The 25,946-nt window shown below is 40.8% G+C and overlaps 1 protein-coding gene and 1 long non-coding RNA gene across 5 annotated transcripts; one reads left to right on the top strand and one right to left on the bottom strand.

Annotated features, from left to right (window-relative positions):
• The first annotated feature begins 781 nt into the window (after positions 1–781).
• LOC138373593 (uncharacterized) lies at positions 782–21,813 on the top strand. Of its 3 annotated transcripts, none has more exons than XR_011231231.1 (6): positions 782–796; positions 7,885–8,073; positions 10,981–11,144; positions 12,647–12,810; positions 14,057–14,155; positions 21,715–21,813. It is a non-coding gene; the product is annotated as an uncharacterized lncRNA (long non-coding RNA). The 3 variants fall into 3 exon arrangements; XR_011231230.1 differs by lacking the exon at positions 782–796 and adding an exon at positions 7,112–7,126 and having other exon boundaries at positions 7,657–8,073; XR_011231229.1 differs by lacking the exon at positions 782–796 and having other exon boundaries at positions 7,644–8,073.
• LOC138373592 (uncharacterized) lies at positions 21,639–25,746 on the bottom strand. 2 transcript variants are annotated; one of them, XR_011231227.1, is made up of 6 exons: positions 25,644–25,746; positions 24,355–24,575; positions 23,209–23,262; positions 22,710–22,784; positions 22,338–22,392; positions 21,639–21,782 (listed from the first exon to the last, which is right to left on the bottom strand). XR_011231227.1 is itself a non-coding variant. In XM_069339860.1 (6 exons), exons 2-6 carry the CDS (start codon positions 24,435–24,437, stop codon positions 21,733–21,735), a joined length of 309 nt encoding a protein of 102 aa, XP_069195961.1. In that variant the 5' UTR covers positions 24,438–24,575; positions 25,644–25,746; the 3' UTR covers positions 21,639–21,732. The 2 variants fall into 2 exon arrangements, 1 of the variants encoding a protein (XP_069195961.1); XM_069339860.1 differs by having other exon boundaries at positions 22,710–22,776.
• Positions 25,747–25,946: the final 200 nt, after the last annotated feature.

Here is a 25,946-nt window from a genome sequence, read left to right as displayed (position 1 = left end):
TCAATAAACATACTTGAACTTGACTATTATATACTTCATACCCCAGCTATACCTGGAGGTGTGAAGGTTCTAATTTAATGACTTGCATAAGCTTTAACAAGCATTTGCGGGCCTAAAAGGTATGATTACTGGAAGTCATGATTAGTAGGGCTCTTAAGCCCTACTTAAGTCTCAAGGAATCAAGGCATAAAGGGTTTACAATAAAGCAAGTACAGTATAGGATATTGGGATTTATTTGTAGAAGCATTAGCAGTAAGATATCTAATGTTGTTATTCAGTTTTATCTTGCTCTTATTAGGCCCTATTAAGATCATGCAATTTAATTTTGGTTTCCATACTATAGAATGGACATAAATTGAACACTAGAAAATTATGAGAAATCTAATTCCAGGAAATACAACCGTTATGTGTATTAGTTCCTTTTTCAAGACTGTACCATTTAAACGCCAAAACATGTACCTACACAACCCATTGTATCTTCTTGTATATATAGGACAATAAATATATAAATAAAATAATAATGTTTAGAGAACACAAGGGAATTACAGTTTGTAATTGCCGCTGCGTTTCATACGTCAGACATGTAAACCGAGCGGTAGGAGAATCAGGGCTTTATGGCCACTTGCCACCACAATATTCCTGAATTGTGTGCAGCACGACGCTCTGTGCTGCAGACTTCTTTACGCTGAAGACTTGGTGCTGTTTGCTGAGTATTCTGTGAACGGCTTGCTGTGTTGACAAGTGCTGAGAACATCAAGTAACGTAGCTGACAACTGTGCCGAGTGCTAGGCTAGAGGTCAGTTTGCTGCTGCTGTTGAGAATTCGTTGTTTCCAAATACTTGTGTACTTTGCAAAATGAAGGTAGTTGCTGTAAATTGTTAACGAACATGTACAGTGCAATAAGAGTTCAGTTTTTTTTAAGAACGTTAAATTGCTAAGTTCATATTCAGCTCTGCCCGAAACGCTGCGTTTTCTAGTGGCTTTACAAGATTGTAATTACTATACTATGTATCCTCACAATCCCAGTGTACCACTTTTTAATTGTATTTTGAGTCTATGACCAGAATGTCACAGAGATACTTAAAAAGTATGAAAATTTGCTAACATGTTCATACATCAAAGGTGCTGAACGACAACTTGTCTTTCTACTTCATTTTGTCAGGGGTTGAGGTTGTAACTTCTTTGACACACACAAACACATTGATGGGGACAAAGATTAGAACACTGCCAAAACCAAATTGAACATTTCAAACCCCGATGCAATACTGCTATGGAAATCGTGCATTTCAGAAGAGCCAACCCCCTGCAATAATTTGTTTTTTTTCGGGAGGACAGGAAGCCTGTATATGGCTACTTATGCTGTTGGGGACTTAGAAGCCTATTTATACTAGTAACTTGTATTGAGGTCTTCCAATATTGAACTGTCTCAGACCCTGTTGGAATGGATACAAGACACTCCGTACATTGACAACATCGCACACTAATATTTTTACCACTTCGGACACCAGCTTTAGACGTTTCGCATATGTGTACGTGTTCCATATTAAAACGACAATATAATCCTATTAACAATTAAAATCTTCTATTTAACAGGCATATAGTTATTAAATGAAGTTTAGTGATGTAATAGACATAATCCGGAGTTGGTAAGGACGCCGCCCGCCAGCGTAAACACAACACACCCGAATGCCCACAAACACGATACAACGCACAAAACACAACACTTCTGTCAGTTTTTGGATAAACTCCTTTTATATTTATTATGTGAGAGTTATACATGTATAAAATGATAACTATTATAGGTAAGCGCCTAATATTTAATATTAATCAATAAAAAAGAAGTCAGAAGCCACACGCCTGTCTGTACATGTCTTTTGTGTAAAAGTATTTTGGGCACTCATGTACTTGTGCGCTAGCTGGCGTTCACAACTGTTCTCGCCTACAAGCATTAGAATTAAACAAACATTTTTTTCATTTATATACAAGAAGAGAAGGCTACCCTTGAGTCTGTAATATTCATCTGATCACTGGTCTCCCATTTGGTCCTCATTGCTTTATCTTACTATTATTGAATGTCAATAACCGTATTATGCAATTTCAATTTCTTCTATTTCTTTCTTTATTATGCACCCCATACCCATCCCGTGGGCGGTGGTGTAAAGGATTACAGAGGCACATAATCAGTTCAGGAACTGAACCCTCTAGTTCGTTTCTTTATAAAAAGATACTTTTTCAGATTAAAATTATGTTTTTTCGTGTTGTACATTCAGCACCAACATTATAATGAGTAAATATATCATATTTATTCATTACTAACATATTGCCAGGAAGCTTTCTGAAGTTTGTGTAGTTTGTGGTAGCTTGTGGTAATTAGACGGACCGGTACACACCCACTGAATTCCTGCCATCAATAATTGTTTTCATAACCATTAGAACAATGGCATCCCTCCAGCTACCATCCTTCCACTGACCCCCTCCTCTGGTCCTCCACCTCAGACAATAACCCCCCACACCCCCTCTCCCTTCCAGACATCAGCATGTCAAAATCAGTACCATAGTGTGTTTAAACTATTTAAACTAAGTCATTGTGTATCTCAAGGTATCTTAATTCATTTGAAAGTGTACATGTGCATTCGTTCATATACTCGCCTAATTGTGCTTGCTGGGGTTGAGCTCTGGCTCTTTAGTTCCACCTCTCAACCGTCAATCAACAGGTGTACAGGTTTCTGAGCCTATTGGGCTCTATCATATCTACACTTGAACCTGTGTATGGAGTCAGCCTCCACCACATCACTTACTAATGCATTCCATTAGATATAATCATATATGATTACACATAATCATAATCATTCCATACACATAATCATATATGTGTACGTCAACGTATACATACATGCGTATATATACCTCATATTAAAATACTGATAAACGAATGACCATGAACAAATTAATTTATAATTGTAGCATTATATATAATTTTAATAGACTAATTACGTGTTTATACATTTGAATGGTCCAGACAGGTGGCCAGCCTTGGACATATACACTTCTGGTAGGCACAATGACCTCATGTTAGACCCTTGATAGATTATGTGAGAGAGAGAGAGAGAGCTGGGGCAGGGAGGTGCGTGCCCCAGGGAGATAATCCATGCCCATGCCCCGCCTCGAGGTCAGTTCTCGAGTCACACCAAGAATAACAATCAAGCAAGTTGTCCTGACCAGGATGTGGCATATTAGGGAGGGTTGAGGAATAGGAAGCCTGTCTGATAGGGCTCTTGGCAAGCAGCTCTCCCTCAGTCTACCTATCTATATGGAAGAAATGTATCTAGGCCCTCCTCCCCCCTGCCTATTCTCTCTCCCCCAACTTTCTTACTTCATTTCCTCCCTCCTTCCCTCCCCCTCACTGGTGAGAGAGTAGGAGTGTGAGAGTGGTTAGAGAACTCGTAGTTCTCACGCTCGTGAAATTGTCTGCGACCCTGGAGGAGTAGAGCGGTGGGGGGGGGGGGGGTGAAAGTAGGTGACGATGGAGGAGTAGAGGGGAGCATTATATGCAGTGAACGTAGGTGTCTATGGAAGAGTACATCATAGAGGAGGGTGAAAGGAAGGTGACGATGGAGGAGGAGAAGGGAGGGGGTGTGAAGGTAGGTGATGGAGGAGTAGAGGGGAGGAGGGGGGCAAAGGTAGGTGTCTATGGAAGAGTACATCATAGAGGGGGGTGAAGGTAGGTGGCGATGGAGTAGAGCAAAAGGGGTGAGGGACAGTGAGGGCAGTGAGGGACAACTTTGCTTTATATATTTTAATCCCCTTACTGTACCGTGAGGCGTCCCTGGTAACCTTGCAATACCAACTGGTTTCTTGTTACGGCCCTCTCGGGACGCAACGGGGTTCTTACTCTGATGTAGTTAGAGGAAGATATATATATCCGTTCCCAAGCCAGTAGTGGCTATCAAGGGATGAGATCCGTGACGCAAGTAACTTAAAGGGAGTATGGAAAGATAGTTAAGAACTTAATATTATAATTAGTACCATCACCATTTAAATATATAAAATAAAAAGAGTACACAAGGGGGAGGGGTATTAACACTTTACATGGGGATCGTGCACAAACTAGTCTTCTGCTGAAGACTCTTGATCAAGAAGCTAGGTGCAGAGTCCGCGGTGCTTTCTTCGTGGCCTCAAGTACGTGTCCTCTGAGAACGCCGAGCCTACCCTGGCCACAGGTCAGCCACAACACAGGTCCACTGGGGGCACCGTCGTGGAGGCCGTCAACCACACGTCCAGCAGGTCTGCTGGCAGGTACTGAGCCACCAAGGCTGGTACGGCCACTCCACGAACGATAAAAGGGGTACGCCCTAGACAGGAGTCTCGTGTGATATCACCAATCACCCTCCTGTCCTCAATACCCCAGTGGATTATCGTCTCCAACCGTCGGTCCCGGGTAAATCCTTCCACTGCCACTCCACTGGCAGGCTTAACACACCACAGTGTTCTTCCGGGGGGACGACGTCACGACAGCTGCAGCAAACTTCACTGTATGGAGACTGGCTGCCTCGGGTAGACTGACTCCACCTTCAACACAGTGGTCCCAGGTCGGCTCTGTAAGCAGACACGTCATTAATAACCGGGACACTAATACACCACACTCACAGGCTCAGATACAAACGCCCGACATATCCACTCCATAGATGGCGCTGTCGTCGGAGCACCACCTCACCAGAGGTCAGGAGCGGCGGTGTTGAGCGCTGAACCAGACTGGAAACTGGTCCTCGAGGCCAGTACACGCTGTCCTCACTAGGTGTCGTCGTTCGTTTGGCGGGGGTTTCGGGAGCTGACCCACAGATGGCGTGTTTGTCACTGCTCCAGGCACGGACGCTGGATCCGGGTTCGTAACATTTCTGATCAAAAGCTAAAGTCCAGTCGCCGCAAGGGCAATAAAGAGAAACAGGAACATTTGTGGAAGCTTTGGGACCGTTACGAGGAAAAACAGATAAGCACCTCACAGTTCCTCAAGGAATGTTCGCGTTTTATCCCAGGAAGTGCCTGAACTAGAATTAGAAAACAGCAGTCTGTTTACTGGTTGTTATTTAAGTTAGTTGTAAATGATAATGTAAAAATAGCCAATGAGAATTGATGAGTTGCCCAAGACTTTTGCTCGTAAAGAGGGAATTGATTACAAACTTGGACTGCCTTTGAGCAGCCTGAGGGCAGCAATATCCCAGGAACATCAACTAAATTTCGGAGACTTGAGGCAAAGTGAAATTCAAACCAGTTACTCCATCTATCATCATTCTATTATGCAGGAAGAACCGCACGTCTATGGGTCATCCAATAATGTTAGCAGACTTCTAGAATCTAGATGTTACCACTGCTAGGCTTAGGCTCGGCTACAAGTACCTCTGGGAGTTTGTAACATCTGCTGATGTAGATTTGACTAAATGTAAACTCTGTCAGCAGAACTATTCGCATCCTTTGCGTCATTATATAATGGAATGTGAAAAATCGCGGAATTTAGAGATAACACCATCAATAGTGTCCAAGAAATGTGTAAGTACTTCATTCATAATGATGTGCTGCTCGAAATCTTAGCGAAGTATCCAAAATTTGCTTACTGTAGGTAATGCATGCACATGACTGTAAAGCTGCCGCCCAGTTGGGTGGGTGTGCAGCAAGACTAGTAACTGTGTGACTCACCATAGATGTAAAGTGCCTCGTATAGTGACTGTTGTGAGCCTCTTGTTGATCACTTGTGACACAAAGATTATTGATGTGTGTATTTGTGTAGGTGATTAGATATGTATGTGTATGTATATATGTATACGTATATATATATATATATATATATATATATATATATATATATATATATATATATATATATATATATATATATATATATATATATATGTCGTACCTAGTAGCCAGAACGCACTTCTCAGCCTACTATTCAAGGCCCAATTTGCCTAATAAGCCAAGTTTTCATGAATTAATTGTTTTTCGACTACCTAACCTACCTAACCTAACCTAACCTAACTTTTTCGGCTACCTAACCTAACCTAACCTATAAAGATAGGTTAGATTAGGTTAGGTAGGGTTGGTTAGGTTCGGTCATATAACTACGTTAATTTTAACTGCAATAAAAAAAATTGACCTCATACATAATGAAATGGGGTAGCTTTATCATTTCATAAGAAAAAAATTAGAGAAAATATATTAATTCATGAAAACTTGGCTTATTAGGCAAATCGGGCCTTGCATAGTAGGCTGAGAAGTGAGTTCTGGCTACTAGGTACGACATATATATATATATATATATATATATATATATATATATATATATATATATATATATATATATATATATATATATATATATATATATATATGTACATGTATGTATGAGAGTGTGTACATGTATATATAATATTAATAATTTTGTAACTAGCGTCACAAATTGATATTTGCTTAGCTAAACGAACTACAAGGTTCAGTTCCTGAACCGATTATGTGCCTCTGTAATCCTTTACACCACCGCCCACGGGATGGGTATGGGGTGCATAATAAAGAAAGAAATAGAGTTGAATTGGCCTGATTAAGACTTTATGACCATGTAATCTATGTTTTGCTCCACTACTTACTGGTTGAGTATGGGGTGCATAACAAATAATAGCCTCCTTCGGGGGCGCCTTGTTTCTAAACGTGTTAGTCTTAAATCCTTTAATCTCAAATCTTGCTACAATGTACCTCTTAATATATGTTATGTACTCTCGCAACCCAATGTACCTTCTTGTATATAAATAAATAGATTTCAACTGTAAGGGGGTATGGTTTGCACCTTGTTATTCTAATAATGGATAAATAATTCTAATAATGGAAGCGCTAATTATATGAACAAATGCCATGTATTTATTCAGACGAGAACAACAGCGAAAACAAACCAGCGCATATACGAACGGAATGGTTTGTATGTACAAACTTCTCAGTGAACGAAGTTGTTTCTAGCCCGGTATCCGAAATTGCAGTATACGACTTGACCAGTCCCCGTTGGAATATAACCAGTCTGTCAATCGGGTCAACCCAAGTGTTGCGTTTCCATGCGTTTCCAAAAGGGTCGCCCATGTTGGAATCGGTGAACGCCCTAGTAATATTGTTGAAAACATCTTAATAACTTATTAAACCAAAGGTCTTTTTATGTCAGAAGAACGGCAGAAACTGGATCTATATATGAAAACTCTTTCAGGACAAAATTTAAAGTAAAACTAGATTATGTAAAACTAGATTAAAGTAAATTTATGTTTCTATCTTTCTTGAGACGTATAAAAATCTTACGTTTATTAACGATTCTGCGTGAAATAAGCATTGTTCTGAGATGAATATTGCGGATTTCCGGCTCTACGACCGATGAAAAATGCAACTTTTATACAACTTCAAATATCTTTAGTTTTACTTTAAATTTTGTCCTGAAAGAGTTTTCATATATAGATCCAGTTTCTGCCGTTCTTCTGACATAAAAAGACCTTTGGTTTAATAAGTTATTAAGATGCTTTCAACAATATTACTAGGGCGTTCACCGATTCCAACATGGGCGACCCTTTTGGAAACGCATGGAAACGCAACACTTGGGTTGACCCGATTGACAGACTGGTTATATTCCAACAGAGTCTGAGACATTTGCACTGGCGGGCGGCGTTCTTGCCAACTATATGGCTGTTAAGTCAGGGGGGTAGAAATAGCCTAAGCTACTCTATCCCTTTGAGATGTATTTATTGCTTATCTCAATAAACATACTTGAACTTGAACATAAATGGCTGTTAAGTTGAAAATTGTAACTGTTAAGATCATTCTATTGTGGTTTTAATATTGAACAATTATACATATAAGAAACAGACAAATCTGGTGTCCGAAATAGTAAAAATATTAGTGTGCGATGTGATCAATGTAAGGGGGATATTGGGTGTGCCTCGTATCCCCTACAACAACAAGAAGTTCGAGAGCGATGAGGCCGCCACCTACTAGCTTCAGGATGTCGTCGAATCTAAATCAACAATATACTACCGCCGCTACTTTCTCGGAAACGTAAGTACCTGCCGCTTTACTTCTCTCACCCTGCCTAGCCTGGCCTGGCCTGACCTGGCCTAGCCAGACCTGACCAGACCTGACCTGACCTGACCAGACCTGACCAGACCTGACCTGGCCTAGCCTTACCTAGCCTAGTCTGACCTGACCTGGCCTAGCCTTACCCAACACTAATCACCACACGTGACAGCCCAAACGAATCGCAAATAAGTACACGTAACAAGTCATATGCCCGGACACTCTTTCACCTTGGGGACTGAGTGGTAACTATTGTATAGAAGAGCCGGCTCCCTGAGAGTGGTAAGAGGGCGTGATAAGAGGCTAACGTGTGGTCTTGAAGGAAGTCGATAAAGCAGACAATTTTCAAAAGGAAGGGCAGCATAACGAGCAGACAGGAATGGACATACAGTCGGTTATCCCATAATGTGTAATACACCCCGCACAGCATGGGTGGAGTGGTGGGGGGGGGTGGTGTAGCAGGGCACAGTATGGTGATGGTGCGGGTGAAGTACACACCCACTGAATTCCTGCCATCAATAATTGTTTTCATAACCATTAGAACAATGGCATCCCTCCAGCCACCATCCTTCCACTGACCCCCTCCTCTGGTCCTCCACCTCAGACAATAACCCCCCACACCCCCTCTCCCTTCCAGACATCAGCATGTCAAAATCAGTACCATAGTGTGTTTAAACTATTTAAACTAAGTCATTGTGTATCAAGGTATCTTAATTCATTTGAAAGTGTACATGTGCATTCGTTCATATACTCGCCTAATTGTGCTTGCTGGGGTTTAGCTCTGGCTCTTTAGTTCCACCTCTCAACCGTCAATCAACAGGTGTACAGGTTTCTGAGCCTATTGGGCTCTATCATATCTACACTTGAACCTGTGTATGGAGTCAGCCTCCACCACATCACTTACTAATGCATTCCATTAGATATAATCATATATGATTACACATAATCATAATCATTCCATACACATAATCATATATGTGTACGTCAACGTATACATACATGCGTATATATACCTCATATTAAAATACTGATAAACGAATGACCATGAACAAATTAATTTATAATTGTAGCATTATATATAATTTTAATAGACTAATTACGTGTTTATACATTTGAATGGTCCAGACAGGTGGCCAGCCTTGGACATATACACTTCTGGTAGGCACAATGACCTCATGTTAGACCCTTGATAGATTATGTGAGAGAGAGAGAGAGCTGGGGCAGGGAGGTGCGTGCCCCAGGAAGATAATCCATGCCCATGCCCCGCCTCGAGGTCAGTTCTCGAGTCACACCAAGAATAACAATCGAGCAAGTTGTCCTGACCAGGATGTGGCATATTAGGGAGGGTTGAGGAATAGGAAGCCTGTCTGATAGGGCTCTTGGCAAGCAGCTCTCCCTCAGTCTACCTATCTATATGGAAGAAATGTATCTAGGCCCTCCTCCCCCCTGCCTATTCTCTCTCCCCCAACTTTCTTCCTTCATTTCCTCCCTCCTTCCCTCCCCCTCACTGGTGAGAGAGTAGGAGTGTGAGAGTGGTTAGAGAACTCGTAGTTCTCACGCTCGTGAAATTGTCTGCGACCCTGGAGGAGTAGAGCGGAGGGGGGGGTGAAAGTAGGTGACGATGGAGGAGTAGAGGGGAGCATTATATGCAGTGAACGTAGGTGTCTATGGAAGAGTACATCATAGAGGAGGGTGAAAGGAAGGTGACGATGGAGGAGGAGAAGGGAGGGGGTGTGAAGGTAGGTGATGATGGAGGAGTAGAGGGGAGGAGGGGGGCAAAGGTAGGTGTCTATGGAAGAGTACATCATAGAGGGGGTGAAGGTAGGTGGCGATGGAGTAGAGCAAAAGGGGTGGGGGTTGAAAGTAATCCTGAGTTTAATTTTTTAGTTATATATAGTGACACCTCGGCTTACGAATGAATATTTATGAACTTTTCGGGTTACGAGCCTAATTTCTTCGAAAAATTTGAATCGGGTTACAAACTTTGCCTCGGGAAAGGAGTTTGTTGATATACGTATGGGCTGACCTAGCGCGTGGTGGCATGGTGATCGCGCCTCAGTTTACCAGTGTCTCCTGCCTAGTAAGTATCGCGCCTGAATTCTTTGTAAAGCATTACATTTGTTTTGGGATTTTTGGCTATTTGAACATCAAATTTGTTATGATATATCTTGCCATGAGTCCCAAGAAAGCCAGTGGTAAGGTTCAAGCCAAGAAAACACATGTGAGAATGACCATAGAGGAAAAACAAGAGAGCATTCATAAACATCAAAATGGTGCACAGGTTGTTGAACTAGCTAGGCAGTACAACAAATCTGTCAACAATATGCACTAGACTTGCTAAGAAAAAGGACATTATGAGCATTAAAGTGGCAAAAGGCATATCAACAATCCCGAAACAAAGAACACAAACACTTGAGGATGTTAAAAAGTTTTTATTAATTTGGATACACAACAAGGAGTTAGCAGGTGATAGCATTTCAGAGGCCATCATTTGTGAGAAACCAAGGCATTTGCTTGAAGACCTTTTAAAGAAAACCCCTGGAACGGAGGGGGGGGGGGGAAAGATGAATCAAGTTTGAAAATGTGAAAAGTTTGTGTGACAATAGAGCCTCGTGGAAAACTTTTGCTGTGGTCATTACCTGGTGGAATGCACCCAGGATGGAGTATCAGGGCTATACATCTTTTAAATCATAAAAGTAATAAACATTTCCCATCAACCTTACAAACAATATTAACCTATTTTCATGTATTTCCCCCATGTGCATTTTAACAAAGTTGCTAAATTGCCTTTATCATTCTGTAAAATTTCAATTACAGTACTGTATGTATAATTTTGTTAGTATAAATGGACTGAATATTCTGAAATTGCTATTAATTTTACAATTTCAGATTCAAAGGTGGTCTGGACACCCAATTTGGTCAGACAGGTGAAGAGAGCATTTAGGATAGTTCGAAGAGATGAAGATGGTCACAATTGTGTTCGAAGAGGCAAACGCCCCCCTTTGCTCCTGAACATTATGTTCAACCATTGACCTCTGCACACCTAACACAAGGTAGGTTGAAAACTCCTCCTTCATGTCATTGGTACATTAGCCAGAAACTCAGGGCTCATGTAGGAATATCCCTAAAAAAAAAAAAAAGTGGCCCCAACAATGCATCCTCCAAGTCTGGAGGATGAGCAGGAGCATTGTCGAGAAGCAGGACCTTGAGTGTCAAACTTTTCTCTTGCAGATATTTTTTGATGGCAGGGCAAACCACTCCACATCACAGTTTTTCTGCACGTTATATATTTTTTAAAACTCTTGGATTTTCGGAATGATACACGAGCAAGGGTTTAATTTTCAAATCGCCACACAGCACAAGAGTTAGCCTATCCTGACACAAGTTAGCCCAAGTTAGCTTGTGTCCGGGCAGTGACGTCTCCTCTTGGGTAATGTATGACCTCTTCGGCAATTTTTTCCAGAATAGCTATGTCTCCTCACAATTAAACACTTGTTGTGGAATGTATCCATCAATACAGCACAAGTGTATCTACAAAATTTTAATTTTTTACTTATATATAGTGTCACCTCGGCTTACGAATGAATATTTATGAACTTTTCGGGTTACGAGCCTAATTTCTTCGAAAAATTTGAATCGGGTTACAAACTTTGCCTCGGGAAATGAGTTTGTTGATATGCGTATGGGCTGACCTAGCGCGTGGTGGCATGGTGATCGCACCTCAGTTTACCAGTGTCTCCTGCCTAGTAACTATTGCACCTGAATTCTTTATAAAGCATTACATTTGTTTTGGGATTTTTGGCTATTTGAACATAAAATTTGTTATTATATATCTTGCCATGAGTCCCAAGAAAGCCAGTGGTAAGGTTCAAGCCAAGAAAACACATGTGAGAATGACCATAGAGGGAAAAACAAGAGAGCATTCATAAACGTCAAAACGGTGCACAGGTTGTTGAACTAGCTAGGCAGTACAACAAATCTGTCAACAATATGCACTATACTCGCTAAGAAAAAGGACATTATGAGCGTTAAAGTGGCAAAAGGCATATCAACAATCCCGAAACAAAGAACACAAACACTTGAGGATGTTGAAAAGTTTTTATTAATTTGGATACACAACAAAGAGTTAGCAGGTGATAGCATTTCAGAGGCCATCATTTGTGAGAAACCAAGGCATTTGCATGAAGACCTTTTAAAGAAAACCCCTGGAACGAGGGGGAAAAAGATGAATCAAGTTTGAAAATGTGAAAAGTTTGTGTGACAATAGAGCCTCGGGGAAAACTTTTGCTGTGGTCATTACCTGGTGGAATGCACCCAGGATGGAGTATCAGGGCTATACATCTTTTAAATCATAAAAGTAATAAACATTTCCCATCAACCTTACAAACCATATTAACCTATTTTCATGTATTTCCCCCATGTGCATTTTAACAAAGTTACTAAATTGCCTTTATCTTTCTGTAAAATTTCAATTACAGTATACTGTACTGTATATAATTTTGTTAGTATAAATGGACTGAATATTCTGAAATCACTATTAATTTTACAATTTCAGATTCAAAGGTGGTCTGGACACCCAATTTGGTCAGACAGGTGAAGAGAGCATTTAGGATAGTTCGAAGAGATGAAGATGGTCACAATTGTGTTTGAAGAGGCAAACGCCCCCCTTTGCTCCTGACATTATGTTCAGCCTATTGACCCCTGCACACCTAACACAAGGTAGGTTGAAAACTCCTCCTTCATGTCATTGGTTCATTAGCCAGAAACTTAGGGCCCATGCAGGAATATCCCTAAAAAAAAAAAGTGGCCCCAACAATGCATCCTCCAAGTCTGGAGGATGAGCAGGAGCATTGTCGAGAAGCAGGCCCTTTAGTGTCAAACTTTTCTCTTGCAGATATTTTTTGATGGCAGGGCAAACCACTCTACATCACAGTTTTTCTGCACGTTATATATTTTTTAAAACTCTTGGATTTTCGGAATGATACACGAGCAAGGGTTTAATTTTCAAATTGCCACACAGCACAAGAGTTAGCCTATCCTGACACAAGTTAGCCCAAGTTAGCTTGTGTCCGGGCAGTGACGTCTCCTCTTGGGTAATGTATGTCCTCTTCGGCAATTTTTTCCAGAATAGCCATGTCTCCTCACAATTAAACACTTGTTGTGGAATATATCCGTCAATACAGTATCTACAAAATCTTTAAAATCACGAACAAATCTTTCAGCCCCTACTTTGTCTGAGCTGGCACCCTCACCATGCCTCACAACACTATGAATACCACGTCTTTTTTCAAAATTTCTCAAACCATCCCCTACTCACCTTAAACTCTTTCGTATCTGCAAAACTCGTTCTAGGGGTTTTCTTTATAAGATCTTGCATGAAGATTTCATTGTTGACCAAACCACACACTGGAAATTGAATAGACGACGACATTTCGATCCGTCCTGGACCATTATAAAGTCGATTGTGATGAGATGAGGGAAGCAAGAGCATTAAGTAGGCAAGAGAGAGAGGTGAGGAGATGGCAAGTATGTACGTATGTACATGAATAAAACATGTACATACTTATACATAACGTGTGTAAATAGTGTAATAAACACAATAACAGTATTTTGGGAGGAGGAATGTTGGCGAGTAATGTGTTGGAGGAGGGAGGGAGGACTGGCAGGGTGTGGCAGCTCACTCATGTTTTTTGGGCTCACCATACCAAGATAGTGGATCGTTATGGTGAATACATACGTAGATGGGTATATACAATGTGTGTATATAGTGTAATAACAGCAAAAACACTGTTTGATTGTAGAATATGTTGCATATATGAGGCTCATAATTTTGAGCATAGCGATGTTCTATACTTTGAATTATATAAATTCCACAAATTACACACTTTTAAATAATATTACAGCAAAAAAAAAAGAAGAAATGAATGAGAAACTTCAAAATAATTGCGCAACATTTTATTCGCAGCAACTGCCATCGCACGGGGTGGCGGGGCCGACAGACCCCCATCGCTCCAACGCTCAGCGCCCATAATTTGCTCAACTTCCCAGCTCCATCGCAGCTAAAGTAAGTCACATACAATATTTTTTGTTTAGTTTCCCCGTGATCAGACTCTGCATTTTAACAATATAAGAAGAGAAAAAAAATTTTGGAAAGAATTTATTTCTTGTGCACCAGGGTGTTATTTGGAGACAGAGCAGTTCAGTGGTTAACTACTAAATTTTTTTTTCTCCCACACACACACCCCCCTAGGAAGCAGCCTGTAACAGCTAACTCCCAGATACCTATTTACTGTTAGGTAACAGGGGTCATCCCCTTTTGTACAAAGAATCTGCTAAAGCTTTTAGGGCTAATCTTTGACACTCGTTTGTCTTTGTCGCCCCATATTTTTTACGTCCGAGTTGAATGCTCTAAGGCCCTTAGCTAACTTTAGGTCATGTCCCATACTTCTTGGGGAGCTAATCGGCACTGCTCCTCTCTTTACATTCCTCTCTCGTTCTGTCTAAACTCGATTATGGCCCTGTTTACTCGTCTGCTTCTCCTTCTACCCTTCACCATCTGGACACACTGCATCATACTGGGTTACGGCTCAGCTCTGGTACCTTTCCTTCGACACCTACCCTAAGCCTGTATGTTGAAACTGGCGTCCTGTTTCTACAGGATCGCTACTGTCTTCTCCACCTTGCACGGTCCTTACAGCACCCTCACTCTTGCTTATGTCATGCCTTGACCTTTACCCATCCTGTGGTTCCTGTTCCCCTTCACCACCTATCTCTTTCTGTACGGTTGTCTCTTACAAAATGCTCTTTCAGTTTGTGTTACCAATATTTCCCCTCGTGTCATTCCGTCTTTGCCCCTATGGAGGGGTCCCCGTTCCTAAATTCTGTAAGCCTTGACCCACATGACTAAAACTTTTACCCCTCCTACAGTTCTAAATCACCTTTTCCTTGAACACTTTTCTTCACACTTCCACTCTATTTCCATCTTCACCAATGGGTCTTAAGTCTGCAGACGGTGTAGGCTACTCTGTTGTTTTTCCTGACTGCACCTTTGTGTCTCCTGCCTCCGGAGACTAGCATCTTCATGGCAGAACTTTATGCTATTCTCTATGCTCTTTTCTCGCTGTCAATCCTCCTCTGTGTTTGTAGTTGACACTTGCAGTGCCCTCATGGCTCAAGAATCCTTTAATCCAGTCCATCCTTTGGTAGTTGAAATTCAACATTGGCTGTTTCTTATCTCCAGTAGATTTAAGACAGTGGAATTTCGCTGGATTCCCACCCATATTGGTGTGTTGTTAAATGAGCGTGCGGACACTGCCGCTAAGGAAGCTATCCGCACCTGTCCCATCTCCCGTAAAGGTATTCCTTATTATGACTTTTACCCAGTTATTCATTTCCCCATTCTTGCCCGTTGTCAGGGTTGTTGGTCTTCTGTTACTGGTAACAAATTGCGTGCTCTTAAGAGTAGTGTGTTCCCGTGGCCTTCCTCTTTCCACCGTAACCGGTGGTGGGAAACGGCTCTGGCGAGGTTGTATATTGGTCATACACGTTTAACTCACGGGCACTTAATGGAGCGCTGCCCTGCTTCTTATTGTCCAAACCGTTGTCTCTACGTGTCCTGACTTCCAGGACTTACGTGTCTTGCTTCCCGACCATCCCTCACTGTCAATTGTCCCTCGATAAAATTCTTGGTAAATTCAATACCTTTGATATTGTTCGCCGTATGCGTTTTTGTTCTTGTATTGGCGACGTTAGTGATATTTAGCGCACTATGATTATCCCACACATTTGATGGTTTGATAATTACTGTACTGTACAGTACTTTGGTTTGGAATGTATCAAATAAAGTTGTTTCATGTATTCAAATGTGTGAGAAAATCCACTGGGGCTGTGAGATGAAGCGAACCTGTAACAAAGGCATTGCCAGTTGCATACTCTACCACCACTGATGGTAAAAGTCTTACAACTGGATATCTTGTGTGACGGGTTATGGTATCACAGCTATACTGAACCAAGATGGTATGGCTCTCCCTCACATAAATGAAAGAAATGCTGCTATTGGCCTTGCAGTGTGTAAGTTGCAGGTGGAAACGAATGAAAATTATCAAATAAATAATTAAACAATTTACTGAAATAGTAATGAACAAAAATAAGACATGACAATACTTGACTATCATGTAATGCAAAGGTGAACAAGTTAGTATGACCTTAAATGCAAAAAATAAACTATAAGCAGTGAATAAAAGTATGAAGATATACTGGTGTTCTGAAGACAGCTACCATACCACCATGGCATCAGTCACACGACGTTGGCTGGAAGTGGACGACGGGTTAGAGACACCAAGGTGATCCTAGAGCACTAAGGGAGAGATTGCCTCTCCAGGGAGGCAGCGCTCTTTATATAGTCCGGCGGTGATGACTCATCCAGTGTCAACACGAGGTGGACATGTGGTCAACTAGCAAACTGCTCGTTGTGGCTGGCGGTGCCTTTGTGTTGAGCTGTACCACTGTCAGTTGAAGGCGGCTAACTGCTTGTTTGTGGGGACAAACTGCCAGTTAGCAGTGGCGCCCGGCTTGCATCTGAGTCGTACCAGGCCGTGCCAGGCCCTGGGGGGTATGGAGAGGTGGCAGGACTGATGACTCTTCTGGGCTGGTGTAGATGTATACTTCCAGTGCAGAGGCATTGAAGGTGAAGGGAAAAGGCAGTTCCAGTGCTATGCAGGGGATTCACGTGACACTTGTGAAGCCACAGAAAGTCTGGAGGCCCTACTGAAGCCAGTCCAAGTATTAAATAAAACCCCTGAAGTACGCCGGTGAAGGGTGAAGCAAGACCGTATGCCCCAACTTCAAGCACACACAGAAAATCACGTTTTGGTCCCGCCTCTCAACTGTGTATTTGAAGTTGGGGCGTATGGTGTTGAACTGCTTCAGCCTTCACCCGAGTGCTTGTAGGTCTTACGTAAGACGTTGACTCAAGGAGGGGCCTCAAAACTTGCTGTGATTTATGGGGAAATCCGGTTGTAAGACTTTTACAAAGTCAGTAATATACTGTGGTAGAGTATGCAGCTGCCAGTGCCTTGGGCAAGGGTTTACGTCGCCTCACAGCTCCAGTGGCTTTTCTGCTTGGTGTATATCAGGTTGTGATTTTGTGTGTGTACCGTATTGTTATGATCGCCGTCTGATAAGTCCTTTCTGGCCTCAAGAGTCATTTTTACCCACCTAGAAAGATTGCAGATGGCCAAAGCAGTTATTTAAGTTAAGAAGGGACAAGTCTTAAACAGAATTTTGCATAATATTTGACTGTAAAGGGGTAAATTGAGGTACTGTAGATTGAAAAACAAAATGGTGAACCGGGCAGGCGGTACTCACAATTAGGCGAGTACACTCGGGAACTTTTAAAGTGCAACCAAACATGCTTTAGGCTCTCACAACAAGAGGTGAGTGGTGGTGGCTCAGGTGCTCAGCCAATCAGAGCACCTAAGGAGGGAGGGCAGGAGTGAGAGGGGGGTGGTATGTGGAAGTTTGGTGACAGTTGTGTGTAGTTTGTTCATCTTCATTGTAAGTTTCATGGCTTGGTGTGCATTTCCCTAGTAAATTTAATTAGGGAAAAATTCAGGTGTTTGATTTTTTAAATCCACTTTTTAAATGTTGAGTTGTTAAAGGCTCAAAGTGCATGGAGTTTGTTTGGGAGTATGGCATCCTCATGCTGTTGCGTGCTCGCGTGAGGTAGCAAAAGTGATGTAAAGTTGTGGGGTGTACATGCTTGGGACGTCCTCTCTCGGGATGGCTGGTGTTAGACCTGCGTGTTTGTCGGTTGTTGAAAAGCCGTCATCCTTTGCTGTTGTGGTATTGATTTTACATTGTTCATCTTGTAATTAATACTGTAGTGCGATATCTAGGGCTACCATTTGTAGGTTTAAAATGTCTAATACAAACAGTTGTCCAATGAGTTTTAATAGGAAATATCATCCACCAAGCACCATTGTACAATTATATTAATTGATAGTATATGGATTGTGCAGAACTGCTTAGAATGATCTTTAACACTTGGCTATATTGGTCATGTCAAATACCTGCACGGTGAATGCTCCAAGACCCTTTCTTTATTCAGTGTTGTCACATACCTCATGGGGGTATGGATAGGCAAACACTCATTCGGTTAAACTTGCCTTGTAGTACTTTCAGAGCTCAGTAATTTGGAATCTGGTTAGCACTTTCCAAATAAATTGACCTTTAAAGTGAATTCCTATTTAGGTTTAAAACATTATACCGAATGAGAAACTCGGATTATATAGCCGAACACCAGAAATGTTGTTATTCAATTTGGTTGCCTAAAGCACATTCAAGGACTACACATTACATGGCATTCCAGGATTCCTCTATACCTTGCCTTATGCTGTAAACATTGCCACAACCCTGTGTTTTATTGATTTAAATGGCCACAGGGAGGCATACAACACTGCAGATTATGATGTCATTAGTTATCCACTGTGCTGACAAGTGGGCTGACTGATGTTCGTTGACACCTGTATCGTGCTTCAATTTAATCGCCAGGAGATCACCCTCTCACTAGACTCGTCTGTAGGAAGTAGAGTATAGTATCTCCAATTACCTTGGATCATAAATAGCATAAGACTTGGGGGTAGGAGAGGGTTGCAGTGTTTGTCATGGCTCTCAGTTGTTCCTGGTATTAGGCAATTTAGTTCTGGAATCATTTTTGTTGGCCAATGATAAACTTTTTCGAAAGTAGATGTTATTCTGAAAGGGAAGGGGTGGGGGGGGAACCTCTATGCTTGGATACAGTTATCTAAGTGAATACTTTGATTTATACAGTAGAATAACTACCTTCTTTTCCTTAGTCAAAAAGGTTGCTTGTTTATTTCTAGGGACTTGTATTTTCTTTTATTTTTAACTACAGCAACTTTCAGTGAATGATAGATTCTTACTGAAAGGACCTTTACTTCATTGTTGTTGCTTTATGGTCATCTCATTGTGTACAGGGATTCCGCGAAGCTTTTGGGGTTAGTCTTTGACACTCGTTTGTCTTGGTCAGCCCATATCTCTTGCCTCCGAGTTGAATGCTCTAAGGCATTCCTCCTTAAGGTTTTGTCCCATACTTCTTTGGGAGTGGATAGGCGCACGCTCCTCTATTTGCACTCCTCTCTCGTCCTGTCTAAACTCGATTATGGTTGCCCTGCATACTCTTCTGCTTCTCCTTCTACTCTTCGCCGTCTTGATGCTTTGCACCATACTGGGTTGCGTCTCGGCTCTGGTGCCTTTCGTTCGACTCCCGCCCTTAGTTTGTATGTTGACACTGGTTTTCTCTCTCTTCAGGACTGCCGTGATCGCTACTGTCTTCGCTATCTTGCGCGGTCCTTCCAACATCCTTCCTCTCGCCTCTGTCGTGCATTGACTTTTCCTCCTCCTGTGGTTCCTGTTCCTCTTCATTGTCTCCCACTTTCTGTCCAGTTATCTCGCTTACAGGATTCTCTTTCTGTTCATATTTCTAATGTTTCTCCTCGTATTGTTCCTTCATTACCTCCGTGGAGAGTCCCCCTTCCCAAGTTTTGTACGTCCTTGACTTGTATTACTAAAGCCTTTACCCCTCCTACAATTCTAAAAAGCCTCTTCCTTGAGCACTTTTCTTCGCACTCCCACTCTATTTCCATCTTCCCTGATGGGTCTAAGTCTGCGGATGGTGTGGGCTACTCTGTTTTTTTTCCTGACCGTACTTACATGTGTCGCCTCCCTTCGGAGGCTAGCGTCTTTACGGCAGAACTTTATGCTATTCTCTATGCTCTTTGTCTCTTGCTTTCTCATTCCTCCTTTGTGGTTGTAGTTGATTCTCGTAGTGCCCTCATGGCTCTAGGGTCCTTTAATCCTGTCCATCCGGTGGTCATTGAGATTCAACATTGGCTGTTTCTTATTTCTAGTAAATTTAAATCAGTAGAGTTTTGGTGGGTTCCCAGCCATATTGGTGTTTCAATGAGTGTGCGGATGCTGCCGCTAAGGAAGCTATCCGTTCTTGTACCATCTCCCGTAAAGGTATTCCTTATTCCGACTTTTATCCTGTTATTCATTGTTCCCCGTTGGCAGGGTGGTTGGTAACAAGCTGCGTACTCTCAAACTTAGTGTGTCCCCGTGGCCTTCCTCCTACCACCGTAACCGGCGATGGGACACTGCTTTGGCACGGCTGTGGGTTGGTCATACCCGCTTAACCCACGGTCACTTAATGGAGCACCGCCCTGCTCCTTATTGTCCGAATTGCGTTGTCCCTCTTACAGTTTTGAATGTCCTGACTTCCAGGACGAGCGTGTCTTGCTTTCCGACCGTCCCTCGATAGAATTCTAGGTGAATCGGATACTTTTGATATCGTTCACCTTATGCGTTTTTGTTCTCGTATTGGCATTCTTGGTGATATTTAGCTCCCTCTGATTATTTCGCACTTTGATGGTGCTACATGGCCTTCCTGGTTTGGTGCCTTCTTTTGGTAATTACCTTACCTTCATTGTTGTTTCATTTTAATGTGGTAGTTGTGATATGGATTGTTCTGGCTCACGTGCAAGGTCTTGGATTTTTGTCTGTTTTATATTAAGAAATTGCCAGTCTTTTTACTATTATGTAGAGTTAGAGATCTGCATTAAAGAATAATATTGAGGCCTTATTTTTTTTTATAACATGTTATCAGCAATTTTTGTGGTTGGTAATATTTAGATTGTCAGTGATGTATGACAAGGCTTAAGACCCCTTGTGGTATGACAGCATTTTTCCCCAGTCATTTCTTTAACAAATGAAAGGGTCCTCATAACCATTCTTTTGTCCTTTCTACCATGTACCTGTTTGTTGCTTCTTGGTCTTTCATTTGGTACTTTGGCTATTAAAACAATGGCCTTTGGTAATGTTGCAATTACCATTTCTAAAAAAAAATGAGCAGGTTCATTAGGCAGGGTTTGTTTTTAGCAAACAAAGTTTGACAAAAAAAAATTCCATTCCTTCAAGACCTTGCAGATGTTAGGTCAAACTAACCAACAGTAATCTGTTTTGCCCTTTCAAACAATGATGGTTTTAATCTAGGTAAAATTTCAGAATATCAGAAGTTTGGCAGACAAATCATTTAAGAGCTTTGATTAAATTTAAGTTACCAAAGACTTTGTGAAAACCATGTTGTATAGATGCTTAGTGTCACTTTTCTAATGTTTTGTAAATTTAAATGACCTTTAGTTAAGTTAATCATAATTTGTACAAAGCTTAGGTGTTGCATAGCTTTAAATTTACTTTCAAATATGGAAACTAAAATATTGACTAAAGTTTCTTCCTCTTAAATATTGCAAATTAGTCTGAAATATTAGTTAGTTTATGTAAATTGAATAGGTAGTCCACTTTTACATCTTTTCAATGCATTTTGCATGCACCTATGTAACAAGTTACAAATAGGTGTAAATTTTACCAAGTATTTATTTTCAAAGTAAAAAAATTTCAGATGTTTAAACATTGCATCAATAGTAGTAAACAATTTCCAGCATAATTTCAGGACAAGGTATATAAAGTAGTTTCATTAAAATTGTTTTATTTAATAAGTTTTACATATAGTACTTATAATACATATAATATTTATTACTGTTTCAGGTTGTGGGACAGGTGCTCCTAGATGAACAGAAGATCCAAAAGGCCAAGACAACTCCAGAGACAATCACCTGTAAAAGAAAAATAAACATTAAACAGGGACACTACTTTTATTATCACCAATGCCTAATAATAAGCACAAAAAATCCTAACATCCTATCTTTTAAGATAGGCTCAGCAAGGCCTATCCCTTCCTCTGGTTTCAGTGCAGAGCTTGTTCCCTGAATGGGTGCATTACATCCACCACTTTAGTGCCATCAACACATGGTACATATGCTTTACTGAAAGCACTGTACAATGCATGCCAGGCACTAAAGTTTTAGATGCATCCACCCATTCAGCAAACAAGCCCTGTGAGAATTAACAATGTAACCATTGTTAAGGGTCCCTACACCTATGCAAATCTAGTCCATCTATTAGATGGGTAGTAGAGCAAAGCTCTGAAAAAGCCAAGCCAGGGAAGTCTGCAGGACTGCCTGGTCCCCTTTTATGAAATGGGGTAGGATCAGTACAAACTGCATCATCCCCTGTGGGTTGTAACAGTAGGACATGGTTACACACCTATAAATGGACTAGATACAAGAATTAAGATTAGGTCATTGATATAGCTAAAACATCAAACTCACCCCTTTTGCAGAGTAAAGGTGCCTCACTCCAAGCCAGTCCATGCATCATAATCACCTGAAAAATATTTCAACAAATTAATATCAGATTTTAAGCCAATCTTGCTTTACTTCACAAATTCAAATAGAACAAATTTCTTTAAGGAATTTACCTTTCCTACACATTCTAGTAGCAGTAGTAAAGATCTAATTTAGCAATATAAATATATATGGCATCAATTTGCCAAGTTTCAGTAAATGTCATTTGAGAAACTATCCACAACTGCACTTCAATGGCAAATTACATTTATCTTTAGCCAATGCTATATTGTTTAAGTTATTACTATTTATTTTTACTTATGCAAATCTATTCAGATTAACCTCACTACAACTCACCTGATTCTGTTTAACCAATGAACTCTTCCAACTGACAGAGGGACTTCTGGACTTTCCAAACCACATTCTGGAAAACTATATAAATTTAAAAACCAAGCTAAACTAAACATTGATTATTTTTTTTACTTTCAAGGGAAAAATACCATCTCTTAGAACAAAACTTTTCCTGCCATTAACTTTGACTCATGATGACCCTTAAGTGTTATACATTTATAGATTAAAGCTCATTTAACAAACATTTAATGTTAACTAAACAAGATTTATATTTCATTAAAAGTATTAATAAAACACCCTCAACTATGCTGTTTAAGATCTAATGCCCCACATTACAATTTTCACAATTTCAACATACCATTCTATTCAATACATTCCTGAAAGGACTAAACTTGCAGATATGGTACCCACTAGCCTAAGCCTAGACTTCCATACCCCTAATATTTAATAGGTTTTTAGCAATTAACCTGTACCCTCTAATTCCAATGTACACAACACTACTTACTGTAGATCTGCAAGTATTTTCCTGCAGCTCTTTGTTGCCAGGACCTTCCACAACCTGTCATGTGAACAGTAAATATTACTAAAAGGTTATTTGCATAGCGATGTTATTTTGTTCATACCTGTACCACCAGTTTAACAGTTGCCGTTTTAAATGGCACACTAAGTATCGTGTTGTCCCATCTTTACTACAAACAAAGCTATAGTCATTTCAAGTCAACATCCTATACAAATTTTATTTTCCAACAACTTTAGTCATGAACATTTTTCTGGAACATTGCAAACAAACTGTAATTTAACAACCATGTATAACATTTGAATAAAAGCAATACAAAATTTATATATACAAATTTATTGTGTCGAATTATGTACCAAGCTTTTTAGTCTAAATTCATAATTAACCCAACTATACTACCAAGACAATGTGATTTTACTAAATTTAGTAATTTTTACACTAGCAACTATACAAGGCCATATTCTCCAGTTATCACCACACTTCTGCAGGTGTAAGGTTCTATCTCCCCCATCTGCAGCACTTAGGACCACACTTGGTCTTTATTATAAATTTCTTTATGAACCTGATACAGTACTGTTGTGGGAACAATTTAGCTACAGTTCTGCCAAAGGAATGATTAACACACCATGCAAGCCAACTAATATTAAAGTTAGAAGAATGGGTGGTGTGGTGGTTATGTTATGGTTGAGTAACATGGTACAAGAGGGCAAGTAGTTGCTGAGCAAGTATGCCAATTTCAATTTCTAGCAAACTGGCAGATACAGCAGAAGTGCACACTTTCTCCATGGATTCTAATGTCACTAAAGTTCCTACTAGAGAGTTACTGGCCACCATTCACTAATGACTAGGGGAAGTTAGCTCAGAGCATCTTTGATGTGCTTTGACGGCAACGAAAATGTTGCCCCCCCCCCCCCCCTTCAAAGGTTGAGCTTGTCTACAGCATTTCTTTTTTAATTAACTATGTAAGGGGGAGATTCTGAATAGCAAGTGCCAATAGGCACTGCCACTGGCTTATGGCAAAAGATTCTGTAGCAATAGAACTATAAGCCACACTTTCTCCCCCCCCCCCCTTCCTCCCAACTGTTCAGTGTCAAAAGGGAGGGGGGGGGGGTGTCCTTTTACTGTACCACTTACATTTTAGTGTGGGCTTCATCCACTATTCTGATGTTAGCTGGAACATTTGTGCCAGCTGCTGGTTTGAAAGGGAGGCATACCATGTGCCAATTCAGGAAGCTTTCCACGTTCCTCACTGCATGTCAGCTCAGGACCTCACTACCATGTTGGGAGGCAGTTGAAGACTAACCAATCAACATTCCAGGCTGGAGAGCAGTGCCAGCTCGGGAAGAATTTACCACCTGCAAAGATTTTAAAACTCTTAACAATCTACACCATCTATCTCATCTTTACCTAGCCCCCAAACCTTACATTTGTCAGCATTAAACTGCATCTGGTAGTCTTAACCATTTCAAAACTATATAGGGCATCGGTATTTTCTATTTGCCAATTCTGCAACTATTGCAGTCCTAAACCATAATCTTGCGAATAACCGAGGTCCAAGGAGAGCTTTTAGGCACTACTTACAACTTCTCCCAACTTAACCCCATTTATACCGATTTCCTTTGGTATAGCCATGACCTAATCAACTTCAGTCAGCATTCCCAATGATCCGAGCCCCTATCAATGTTGCGCCACTATCAAAATCTCTGCTGAAGTCAAGGTACACAAAATCACAAACCTTATCACCATTTCCTCAACTATGCAACCCAATCCATGAACATTTAGTAATAAAACTATGCGATTCATGTATCTAGTCATGTTTCTCAGAAAGAGTAGAGAAATGGCACTTGCAATGTTAGATTCTAGTAACTTTCCTCACAATAGACTAAGCTAATTGGTCACTAACTTAAGCGTTAAAGTTAACTCAAACTTTTCCTTTAAAACTTGCTATATTAGGAACTTTCCACGACCGGCCTTTACCCGACATAATTAAATAGGGTAAAAACGGTATATTAAATGCAGTAAAACTACGGTAAATTCAATATGATAAACTCTCATTCTTTAAGCATGGGCTGCATAGTACGTGAACTAAACTAAATGTTAAGCACCCTGGCAAACCACTTCGTTCTATTCAATTTCTTTATTTAATCACTTTGTCCGCCTAGAATTTTTAGATTAGATTAAAGGAACACCCTCCCTGGTAACGGCTGAACTAGTTAACCAAATACAAATATTTAGGTAAAATACTTGCATAAAACCCGTCTACTTCCCCCACCAGTAGACTTGTTCAGCTAAAGGCATAATGTAATGTTCCACTTTAGTAAATAAAGACTTAAACACTACCCCATCTGTGTAGTTACCGGTTACCTGACATTCAACGCCTAAAATAACCCATCTATTCCCCATAATTGTTCGATATAACTTACCTCTCACCCGCTGGTCGAGTACACAGCAGTATATATCCTCCTCCATCACTCACCGCGTGGATACTATTTCACTCTGGCCGCAAATTGCCTCAAATCACCTACGTTGTCCATAAACATATATAGAAGAGCAACTGACCCGTAACATCCCGTATAGCGATCATCACATAACGTGGGAACATTAGTAGTACTGCTGTCAAAACATAGATGGCGCCAGGACAAACGGTAATTCCTATGGACTCGCCTAGTTATGCGTAGGGAATTGAGCTTCAGCTGTTTGGTCCCGCCCCTCAGATGTATTCACCT

The sequence above is a fragment of the Procambarus clarkii genome, chromosome 42 (assembly GCF_040958095.1).
Source record: "Procambarus clarkii isolate CNS0578487 chromosome 42, FALCON_Pclarkii_2.0, whole genome shotgun sequence".
NCBI classification, from domain to species: Eukaryota; Metazoa; Arthropoda; class Malacostraca; order Decapoda; family Cambaridae; genus Procambarus; species Procambarus clarkii.
This window is presented reverse-complemented; position numbering and strand designations above follow the sequence as displayed.